Consider the following 12,030-nt stretch of genomic DNA (forward strand, 5'->3'; position numbering starts at 1 on the left):
TGCGGCTGGTATGGATAACGCGCTGGTAGGATTAGCCCCCTCCCCCCCAACAGCTTTCCTCAGGGGGCATCGCGCAGCCGGGGGGGTCCCGAGGAAGGCAGCTGGACGTCGGCGCACCACAGCAGCGAGTTGTTCGGGTATAGCTGTAGAAAAATACAGTTGCGCTTACTTGTTTGAGAAGTAGGAGGTGAAAACATCCACAATTCTTTCTCTTGCAGATTTATAACAAGCACAGCCCTGTTCAGAGTCTCCATGTTGTCCCATCTAGATGAAACTGATGTGAGAAGAAGCTGGGGACATTCTGTTTGGGCTGTGCTTTTCCAGTAAGCTTTTGACTCTGAAGAAGGCAGGCGTGTATCCTTCAAGAAGCAGAGAGGTACAGACTAAATGGATCTAAAGACAGCAGTGTTCAATGCAGCTCGTGATGGCAAGCTGCGGCTCCTTTCCAAGTTACTGGCAAGCAAAACAAGAGAAGAGGTAGCCCTACTGATGTCAGAGAAAACCAATGGTGCCACACCACTTCTGATGGCAGCCCGTTATGGTCACCTTGACATGGTGGAATACTTGTTGGACCATTGCTCTGCGTCGATAGAAGTTGGTGGTTCGGTGAATTTTGATGGTGAGACCATTGAGGGGGCTCCACCATTATGGGCAGCATCTGCGGCTGGCCACTTGAAGGTGGTTCAGTGTCTGTTAGATCATGGTGCATCTGTCAACAATACAACTCTGACAAATTCAACGCCGCTTAGAGCTGCCTGTTTTGATGGCCACCTGGAAATAGTAAAATATCTTGTGGAGCACAAAGCAGACCTGGAAGTATCAAACCGTCATGGGCATACGTGCTTGATGATCTCATGTTACAAAGGCCACAAAGAAATTGCTGAATATTTACTTGAAAAAGGAGCTGATGTTAACAGAAAAAGTGTTAAAGGTAAGTTAATTTTTTCACTTTCCTTGTGGTAAGTAGAGGTAAAGTTACTCATTTACCCTTCTTTAGGAGGCTGACATCCAAAAATATTCTTCTAGTCTCATAAAGTGGATGAGTAAGAGATAAAGTGTATTTAGCTATGTTACAGTTACTTCTGTTAAAGTATACTTTGTGTCTAGATTATTGTATGATACTGGTAAATGTGAAATATGAGAGTAATCTTTAGAAAAGCTGTTCAGTTAAATATGCCTTTTTTTCAGTAAATCATGCAGATATGTGGATTTAATGTAAAGAAAGCTTAAACTACATATTTGTCATAAAGGTGGGCAGAGCGAAATAAATCTTCCTTTGTAAGGGTTTAAGGTTGCTTATGAATCATCATGGACTTGTGATTGGATAAAAATGTCATTTTTCTAGACAGGGTTCTTGGAATAACGAGCTAAATATAAAGTGTGTATTGTTTTTTAGTTTTAAACCAATCCCTTTATATGATAGGTATGAACAGAGCAGCACTGTTAAATACCTGATGTAATAGGGAAAAAGACATATCTCTGCAGCTCTTTTTCCCCCTCATTTTGTGTTGGTGGAGTAGGCTTTATTTTACTGGTCCGTATTATTCACTTTACTAGTGCATTAGTGTTATTTGTCTTTGTTTAAATGACTGAGTGGCAGCTACACACTCCTGAGAATTTTCTCAGTGCTCTCCATTTCTCTATTGTCACAATTCCTTCCTCTCTCTGCTTCCTTTAGTTTCTGTGTGACTGGCAACTAGGCACATAAGCAAAGGTTCATAAAGTATAACTGATCCTTGTTTAAATTAAATTTTAAAAAGTTGCATTGGATATGTTTTAGCTCATTAAAATTCATTTTATACTTTGAACTGCCGTGTGTACAAATGGATGTGTGTACGTAGTATCTATTGGTCAAGTATGTGGAATATGTTTTTGTATGTGGAAATCCCCTCTGATATAACACGAGCATACTTTTTGGCATCTTAAAGCAGTCGGATCTCTGAAGTTATTTAATAAGCAGTGGTGAGGTAAAGGAAGAGAGAAAGGAAGCACTATAGACCCTGAAAGTGAAAGTCAGCTGTGGAAGGGCAGAAGAACTGAGCAAAACTGGTAGCCCTAAGTATTGCAACAGTATGGGTATTGCAGTGGCTGAGGCTCAACAACTAGTCTTTTGAATTTTGTTTTGCAGGAATGCTCAGTAGCTATTAATTTCAAAATTAGTATTTCCAACAGGATTCATTCAACATTGTCATGTTCCACCTCAAAGTCTCTGTGTACTATTTTCAGTTTCTGCTCCTCCCTGCTGTGTACTAAACAGTTGACAGGGTGTGTCTGTGCTTGTAGTAGGGAGATACAGAGAACTTGAGTGCTCTGCTCTTGAGTTGTAAAAGTTGTTGCTATCCTTGTATCTGAACTCTTTTTAGATAGGCCCCTTCCTGGGCCAGGTATGGAGCCTACTGTTCTGTGAAAGATATAAAAGCTTTAGCTACTGTAAATTTTGCTGCATTTAAAAGTCAACCCTCCTTATAAGAACGAAAGTATGTAACTTCAGTAGAGGTGCTGTTGTGGGAGATTACTATAGATTCTTTTCCCAATATTATTCTTAAAACTTGTGTGTGTGTGTGCAAAATTACTTGAACTATTCCTTTGTGGTTTTCCACTGGATTTTCATATTGCAAGGTACCACTTTATTCATATTTTAAAAAACAGGAAAATCTAGAGCTGGGAAAGATATGAAAGTGTTTTGAAGTGTTGACAGTTCCAGGGAAAAATCCAAAGACTTTGAGATGAGAAAATTCAGAAAGTTTAAAATCAGGGTGATGACAGAGGCAGGGTGTGAAAGAACAGGTGAAAACATGCAGTGAAATGCTGCTTAGCTAAAATACAGGCAGAATCCCGCAACTGTGTTTTGGACTATGGAAATTCAGAATGCAGAGGTTCTTGAAAGACAGTTGTGTAAGTGCAAAAGTACAGCTAGGAAATGATTAAGATGTTCATAAAGACTTCAGACTCTGAGTCAGATAAGATGCTACACCGAGGTGAAGTGTAGGTCTGGCACTGTCTCACAGGAGATGGTGGTGAAGAATGAGGTTACAAGATGTTTGGGGTAGATAAGTGCTGTACTGTGAAAGAAGGCCAACGGTTCTGAATTTAAAGTACGAGCCTTTAGTTGTCTTTGTTTCTACTGTTTTGCAGATCTGAACTTTCATCGTTTCCCCAAACTTTTATGAAGCACATAGGCAACACAAATGTAAACAAAGGATTTTTAAAAAAATGTTTTGTTACATGAACAGTGTTAGTGAGGGGGAAAAGCTGATACCTGGGAGATACAGAGAACCTGGGGTAAGAAGGGTGGGGGTTTTTTTCCCTTAGAATTGTGGAAAACAGCAAAGACATCTGTAGATATCTTTTTTTTTCTTTTTTTTTTTTTTTTGGTAGGAAAGCAAAAAGCAGCCAAAGCGACACTTACAAAGTGAGTTAATTCACCATTGTCTTCCTAATTCAGAGGCTTCTCCAGTATATTACTCCTGGTTTAAGAAGCTGCAGATTAAAAATAACAAAGCTTAATAAGTTTCACTGGTATATAATAATATCTCAAATGGTAAGTTGTGGGTTTTTTTCAAAAAGAAAAAAAAACTCGTAAAACTTAAAGAACTTAAAGCTTTTATGCTGCTCTTAAAAGGAGGAACGGCATGGAGAATACTAGAGTAGCAGAAACCTGAGTTTTTTCCGGAGGAGGTAGAACCCTGGAACTAAACCTCAAGTGAAGCACAGACCTACCTTTGTGCTGGATGAGGAGGATGTTCTGTGTGTCAGCTGCATGCAGTTTTCTTTTCTGCTGCCTTGCGAAGCAGGCCAGCGATCCCTTGTTGGGAGTGGTTCCCCCTTACCACATTCAGAATAGACCTCTGGATTGAATACAGTGTTTCACTGATAAGTTTCTGTGCAGTCTTCCTTTGGCTACGTGTACGGAGGGAAACGCTTACTCTTGTGATTCAAGTGGTAGCAGTCTTTGGGCCTTCAAATTACAGATTTGGGCTCTCTTGGGGATATACTTGGGGCTGTTTGTTGGATTTCGTATTTACAATAAAATATTTCATATAATTGCTCCAATAAAATTATTTTGCATGCAGACTGTTTTAAAGGGATTTATACTTCTGTTCTAACACCAGACAGGACACTTAAATCTTGCATTTTGAAAATTTGCAATGCACATTTTGATAATTTGTGTTATGCTTTATCCTCCTCCACCAGACTTGCTGCAATAATGGAGATGCATTCCATTCCTTTCTGCGATTAACAAGTTAAATTACAGATAAAGTACACAGGTGCTGATAGCCAGGATGGTCTGAATGTAGTGGTGCAGGGAATAAGGACTCTTTTCCAAAATATCTACTTGAAAGGCAGATATTTTTTCTGAACGTGCTCAGCTGCTTCGTATGTGGTCTCTTTCTCTTCAAGGTGATATTCGTGGTTTTTACTTGTAGTCTTCACTAACTCTCTCCCTCTTCTGTTGTTAGCAGACTCATCTGCTAGCCAAAAGACTAATTTTTCTCCTCCTGAGTATTAGAAGATGTTGTAAGAACTGCTGGACTAGGTGTTCCTTTAGGCATCTCTTGAGATCTGCACAGGAATGTTTGGTTGCAAGCCCTGATTCTTTGTCACTTACGATCCTGCGTACTACCGTAGCAGTTGGAGTTGGAGAGGCTCATGTATTTTGAAAATGTGAAATAACACTATGATTCAAAATCTTGTTGTCCTTAGATTCCACTGGCACAGTATTTGATTAGAATAACTTTGTAAAATAATATGGAGGACAAGGCTTGTTGACTTTGCTTCATCGTTTTGGAAAGTATAGAAGCATACAGACCTCAGTCTCTATGGGTTCTGTATCAAGGTTATATATATAGTAGTACTATATCAAGGGCTAGTGCTATTTCAGTATTGTCATTTATGTGGGGTACTGGAAACTAACACTCAAACCTGCTGGTAAGGGAAAAAAATCTTTTACAGACTTGGCAGACCCAGAAATTGGGGGATTAGAGAGATTCCCACTCTCTGCTCTATGATCAGTATGGTTTAGTATGCGTTAAAAATAATTTATTTTCTCTTGCAGTAAACATTAAGGAGTCTGACAGGTTTGTTCTCTTCTGAGGTTTTTTGTCTTGCCTGCTTGCCGAGATTCATTTTGGGTGGGGGAAACACCAAACAAAAAACCTAAACAAAGCTCCCCTTTTTTTTTTCCCCCCTTTCTTTTTTTCCCCTTGTGAATAAACCCGTGCTCTAAAAGTGTTCTGTGTCCTTTTTTTTTGGTTTGGTTTTTTTCCCTTTTTTGGTCGGTATTACATGGCACAGTGCACTGCATTTTGTAGATATTTTGTGTGTGACGCTATGTGGAAACTGAACTTCAGTAGGAATGTCTGTAAATAAAATAAGGAAGATACAGTTTAAAGGAATAAATTCTTGAATTTCAACTGAAAAGGAGTTTATGTTGAAATTAAATGATTAACAGCATGCTTTTTATTGGTAATCTTGATAATACAAGTACCTTGGTGAAAAAGAGAGCAATTATTCCATTACAGAATATGGAAACTAGAAAAATAACTTGTTGAGATTAGCAATTCTTTGCAATTTTTACTTGATTTCTTCTTAAAGGGAAGACATACCTTTAATTTTTCTTTGTCATGCGTACTAAGCGTAGGGATGTATTTTCCTGCAGTTTTCTTGTGCACTGTCTGTATTTGTATGTATGTAGCAATACTCTTTAACCAGTAAAACTCTTGGAAGACTTAATTACTTCACGTGCTCTGTTAGAAAAAAATCAATGTTACATGAACAACTTCACTTTATAAAAGTGATTGATTACATCTGTAAGGCTGCAAAAATAAATACATGTGGTTAAATTTACATACTGGTCAGTCATTTAAATTAAATCTCTTTTTTTTTTATGTTTAAAGATTTTGGATATGAAATCAGATTGCTACTAAATTTTAATGTAAGTTTTACTACCCAGAAATTTGATCAAGCATTTTGTAAGTATTAGGAAGTGGATGTACTTAATTGGTTGCAAATCAAGTCAAATCACTTTCTGTGTCATTGCTTCATTTTCTTTCATTCCCATGTCACAAGCTACCAGTCTATTTTGGGAATTATTTGCTTCTGACATAGAAAGACTTGGCCTCATTATGAATGTGAATGCCCACCCCCACTCCGATAAGCTTTTGGTAACACTGGATAGTTAGAGAATTAGATTTGTGAAGTGTTTGTGTAATGTTCATACCACTTTTAACAGAGGACTGTAGGAAAAGAATAAAACATGAAGCTATGGTGCTAACTGACCATACCTTTTTCCTTAATTTGTTTTTGCAAGATTTGGAAGGACTGGAGGTGGGGTTATTCCATTTCTTTGTTCCTGTTTTTAATTAGAGGAAGTTATTAGGTAATGTGAATAGTAAAGTTTTATACAGACAGAAATGGTTTGTAAGCAGTATTGGCAACACAGTATAGCGGCACTCCATTTCTAGCAGAGAAGTACCGTGACTACCAAAACATTTCCAGTCCACTTTTGTTTCTGTGCAAGAACGATGAGCCTTTCATGTTGGTGTAATATTAGCTATCTTCTATATGTGATTGAATTCCTGCAGATCATTTTGGAATTAAAAGTGGATTAAGAAAATTTTATGAAACCTATTTTGAAATAATCATTCACACCTTTAAAAAAAATACTTCGATTTGACCAACATCTTCATATGTGTCCCTTGAAAAACTGCTTATCAAAGAGAATGACTTTCAAATTACTTTTACTTATTTTCAGCCCTTTTCCTTTTTAATACAGTAGTAGATATAATGTTGACTTTCAGTTTTGTTTTTCAACAAAAATTGAATTAACTGCTGAATTGTGTTCAGCCACTGTTTACTCCTGTCACTATAGACAATACAGTGTTTTTGAAACAGATGAGTTAATTCACAGAATAGTGCTTGATTTGCCATACTTATTTGAACTGTTCAATTCCTGGCCAATATGTGGAACATAGACTTTGAATTAGATGTTAAGGCCACTGCCATGTTTTATTTCAAGTTCTTCCTCAGATTTAACACTTGATACTTGCTAGGTGTAGATGGCTGGTAATCTTGTTATTTTTTAAGGTTGGGGTTTATGGTTTTTTAAGTTGGCAGCTCTCAACTATCTGTCTACCCGTGCCCACTTCTAGTTTATGGAAACTTGTTTTTTTACAATGTATCCTTCCCACTGCTGTACCTGTACCGTCCAGTCAAACTTAAGTGAGGTGCAGCTGCTAAAAATTAGTGGTAATGGCCTTCCTTTATTGGTTTGTACATGGCTTAAAATAACTGCAGTTATTTTAACTCTAAGGGCTACTACAATATAAGTAGCTAAAAAATTACACTACTTCTGGTATGCTGTCAGTAACAGCTGTTTAAGCTTAAGTCAGTAATTGTAATACGAATAAAAAGCCCAATATTTTTTAAATGAAGGACATCCAGTTGGACAGAGTAGTGAAATTCCTTGGAGTCTCAAGCATATTTCCACGTTCTGCATAGCTGCATTGTAAATTAATGATATACAGACTGTTGGATTGGACCTGAATTTACCCAGACAATGGCCAAGCTTAATTTCTGTGGATTTTTTCAGTATTAATGTGTCATAGCATATATGCCTGGCAATTGTTAAGAGTGTCAAGAGCAGCATTATATGGCGATGGATCTGCAATGTGTGATACAAATACCTGCCGTTGATCCTATTGTCAAAGCCAGCAAAATGTATATTGATAGTTGTGAAGCCATAGTAAGAACTTTGGTGTTACTAATACCGTTTGGTTTATTTGTCTTTAATATGCTTTTATGTTATGACTTTTTAAAGATCTTAAAAATATTGACTTGAAGGTAGAAAGTAGGTGCCAATTCCAGTGTTTCAGAGCTCTGCTGTGAGGGACAGTATATGGACTTGAATACACCCTGAAATGGCTGTATTAACTGGTGGCTCAGCCAACACCCAGATGCATCTGGTTTTGCCTTCATCACTGAGTGTAGAAGTGCAGATGGTCTGAGGAACCAGCCAGTCTTTAGTTCTGGATTGACTGCTGTAGTTGCGTTTTAACTAGACTTTCTCCAGCACAGCAGAGAGACCTATAATGTATGTGTCTTGACAAGTTTCTGTATTTGTCTGCTTTTGACACCTTTCCATCTTAGGAATTTAAAGGTCTCATGCTTATCAGTATTGAGGTATCGACAGTTTTCTGGTCTGTGATGTGTGATGAGAACAGAGGGAATTATAGTTGAGAAACTACGCATGCCAAATTTCCCAAACTTCACCTATACTTGATTAAATCTCTGTTCCTGAAATTTTGTTGGTCTTGGTAGAGACTGTAGTGTGGCTAGACCTATAACTGACTTAATGCTCTCTATTAGTGATAAAAATTGCCTAAGGTATTAAAGATTGAAAATCACTTGCCATTGTATGAACTGATTTAGCTATGTGAATCTTGATCTAGCAGATAATTTCAGGTGCCACTTTGTGTCGGGGTGTCTTCCTCAATCACTGGCCACTATTCAGAAATGTATCACGAAAGGAATATTTTGCAGGTTAAGCTCACTGTCTGTTAATGAAACGATCTGGTATTTTCTGTGGGCTTTTTTTTTTTTTAATGTTTGGAACTTGCACTTAAAATAATGGTTGGGGGGACAAAATATGTTCATAGCTCTGCTTTAATTGCAAAAGCCTCTTAAACTTGAGTCATAAGCTTTTGAAAAATAACTTTTTACACATCTTTGGTATGAATTTGATTAGTGTGTCAGCTAAATTTTGGTATCTGGTGAGCCTGGATTGAGACTCAGTTTGTCCTGAATAACTGCTGTTCATTCTTACCACTGTTCTTCGGTTGCTGGAATTGAGAGCAACAAAGAGGCCTTGAAATGTGTTGTCAGTTCTTCTTCGGATGGTCCGCAAACAAGTTTGAAGAAGCAGCGGACCAATTTACATGTGAAGTTTTGAGAAGTGGAAGATTAGAAAGAGTGAGGAGGGGATGAGGGGATACTAGTGGGGAATGCCCAGTGTCCATTACAAAATGTTAATGAATGAACATTTTCTTGTCTTGGTGGCTTGTCAGCAGAAGATAAAAGCCAGCTACTATGTGATAATCTGCTAATCCAAAATGCAGAATAGAAGTCTACATTGTGGATCTAAGGTATCTGGTTCTGGCAGCAACAAGTGGGTGTTGAATTTAGAGGACAGCCATGGTTTGACCAGATATATTTCTGAATTCCTTTGTATTTTCTTATTCAACTTTATATCCTCTTACTGTGTCTTGTTAGAAAGAAGATAAGTGTGCTCTGAAGTCACATATGTAAAGCTAGAAGAGGTCAAAGTTATTTGTATAGACCGACATCAGGTTCTTATAACTGAAATGAAAATGGAACAAATTTTCTATTTCTGAATAGAAATATCTCTTTAATAAGTATGAATCTTTTTTCCTTATATACATATGTGTACTAACTTCAAATGTTTTGCTTTTGAATTTATCAGATTTAAGACAGTGTAAACAGTATGTTCTTGTCAGAAAGAATGTATTAGCGGAAAGACTTTACCTCCATTTTAGTTTTAATTTATTTCTGTACAGTATTCAGCTTTTAAGACAGATCTCGGGTATACTTTTGATTTGAGTTTCATTAGCTAAATAGTATAAAGAGTGAACTGCACATTCTAGAAATCAGAGCCTCGGGGGGAAAAAAGTGTATGAAGATAAATAGGAGCTGTTTAGATCAGCGGACTATATATCTACAAATACACACTTACCCAAACATGAGCTGAAGATTTCAAGACTACTGCTTTTGTTTCCTAACCCACCGTAGTTCTGTTAGAGACTAGAAATACAACAGCAAAGCACACTGTAAATTGCTGTCTTGTTGGCATTCAAAAATAGCCTACCAAAAACGCAAATAAGGAAGTTTCAGGAAACTTCTCTCTTCTAACTTTTAAAAGCCAAATCTGATGACTATGAATGGGCACAGAACCCTTGGGAAAGAAGGTCTCATTTATGAATGTGGAAATTTGCCGACAGTGAACAGAAACTCATAATCTGATGGGCAGTTAACTGGAATTTGCAGGGCTAATGATGTAAGAAATCTGAAGGGGGGGAATTTTTACATGAGCTTTCTGTTAATAGTTTACATATTAATTCAGTGAGAGACTGAAAAAGTTACTGTGCCTGAATCTGTAGTATGTATAATATATTATAGAGAAAGAGGTAGATTTAAATTGTATCATTTTAAAAGCGGCCGACCACATAAGAGACTTTGTTATGTTAGGAGGGAACCAGGAGACTTTGTCTTCATCTTTTTTCCTTCTCCTTCAGTGAAGTGCTCATATTTAAAGTTAAGCAAAATTTTCATCTAGTTGAAGCCTAATAGTTAAATATTGAACTGTGGTGTCCAGTGCTTGCTTTCTAATTTACTGTGAATAGGGTTTTCAAACAGGTGGCACTAGCGCTTACTAGAAATTTCCCCACATGGTGTTAGAACCCTAGAGTGCTTTTAAATAAAAGACTCTGCAATGTCATGCTGATGAGAAATAATCTGCATGTAAATAAGACACTTAAAAGATAGATGGCTGCGTGCTGTGTGTTGAAGGCATTTTTTTCTTCCTGGTTTTGGGAATCCTGAGCAGAGGGATTAATGTGGGACTTCAGGACAAAGACCTAAGAAAGCATTAAGAATAGTTTGTCATGTGCTCAACAAAATATCCAGCTCCCTCAGAATATACCGGCAGTCTCAAAGGCCCCAGCTGAGATGAAGGGCCTGTTGTGATGGATCGTATTTTCCATTGTGCACAATTATTGCCTTCAATCATGTAAATCAAAAGGGTTGGCAGACAGAGAGAGGAAGAGCTATAGTGTAGAGGCAAACAAAGCCAATGTTGAGTTAGCCCGGCTTTAATTTTCATACAGATCTCATTATTTTTTAATCATTGCTGGAGATAGAGGGGAAGGGAAATTTGACAAGGGAAGAAGGGAAAAGTGTAACAACATGGAGATAGCAAGCTTAAGCTTCTGTTTCATACGTGAAAGCAGATACCAAATCCCTTCTAGAATAGAATAGACTATTTCAGCTGGAAGGGACCTACAACGATCATCTAGTCCAACTGCCTGACCCCTTCAGGGCTGACCAAAAGTTAAATCCAATTACTAAGAGTATTGACGAGATGCCTCTTAAACACTGACAGGCTTGGGACATGGACCACCTCTCTAGGAAGCCTGTTGCAGTGTTTGACCACCCTCTCGGTAAAGAAATGCTTACTAACGTCAAGTTTGAACCTCCCCTGATGCAGCTTTGAGCCATTCCCACGTCCTGTTACTGGATACGAGGGGGAAGAGGTCAGCACCTCCCTCTCCACTTCCCTCACCAGGAAGCTGTAGAGAGCAATGAGGTCACCCCTCTGGATGCATTCAAGTACCTTCACATCCTTCTTAAATTGTGGGGCCCAGAACTGCACAAGTACTCCAGGGGAGGCCGCACCAATGCTGAATACAGCGGGATAATCACCTCTTTTGACCGGCTGGCTATGCTGGGTTTGATGCACCCCAGGGTGCAGTTTGCCCTCTTGGCTGCCAGGGCACACTGCTGACTCGTATTGAGCCTGCTGTCGACCAGCACCCCCAGATCCCTTTCTGCAGGGCTGCTCTCCAGCCACTCCTCTTCCGATTTATACTTGCATCCAGTGTTAATCCATCCCAGGTGCAGAGTCCAGCATTTGTTTCTATTAAATTTCATGCCATTGATGATTGCCCAATGCTCCAACCTAGATCTCTCTGCAAGGCCTCTTGTCCCATGTTGACTCAAGAGAGTCAACAGCACCTCCCTGTTCAGTGTCGTCAGCAAACTTGCCAATGGCGCATTCAACTCCTGCAATCCAGATCATTGATAAATATATTGAACAGAATTGGTCCTAGAATTGAGCCCTGAGGAACACCGCTGGTGACTGGTCACCAGCCACATGTAGCCCCATTCCCTACAACCCTTTGAACTCTGCCCTTCAGCCGTGAACCTGCTCATCCCACAGTTGGACAACTTGTCCAG

The 12,030-nt window shown here is 38.6% G+C and overlaps 1 protein-coding gene across 2 annotated transcripts in view; it reads left to right on the top strand.

Annotated features, from left to right (window-relative positions):
- Positions 1-202: 202 nt before the first annotated feature.
- FEM1C (fem-1 homolog C) overlaps positions 203-12,030 on the top strand; it is a 19,243-nt gene continuing 7,415 nt past the window's right edge. The window contains exon 1 of one of the 2 annotated variants that reach the window (XM_009284165.2): positions 203-931. In XM_009284165.2, the coding sequence (XP_009282440.1) occupies positions 388-931 (544 nt within the window). In that variant the 5' untranslated portion in view covers positions 203-387. The remainder of the gene's footprint in view (positions 932-12,030) is intronic. The other variant, XM_009284164.2, reaches the window with a different exon arrangement.

Source organism: Aptenodytes forsteri, unplaced genomic scaffold (genome assembly GCF_000699145.1).
Source record: "Aptenodytes forsteri isolate BGI_AS27 unplaced genomic scaffold, ASM69914v1 Scaffold69, whole genome shotgun sequence".
Lineage (NCBI taxonomy): Eukaryota > Metazoa > Chordata > Aves > Sphenisciformes > Spheniscidae > Aptenodytes > Aptenodytes forsteri.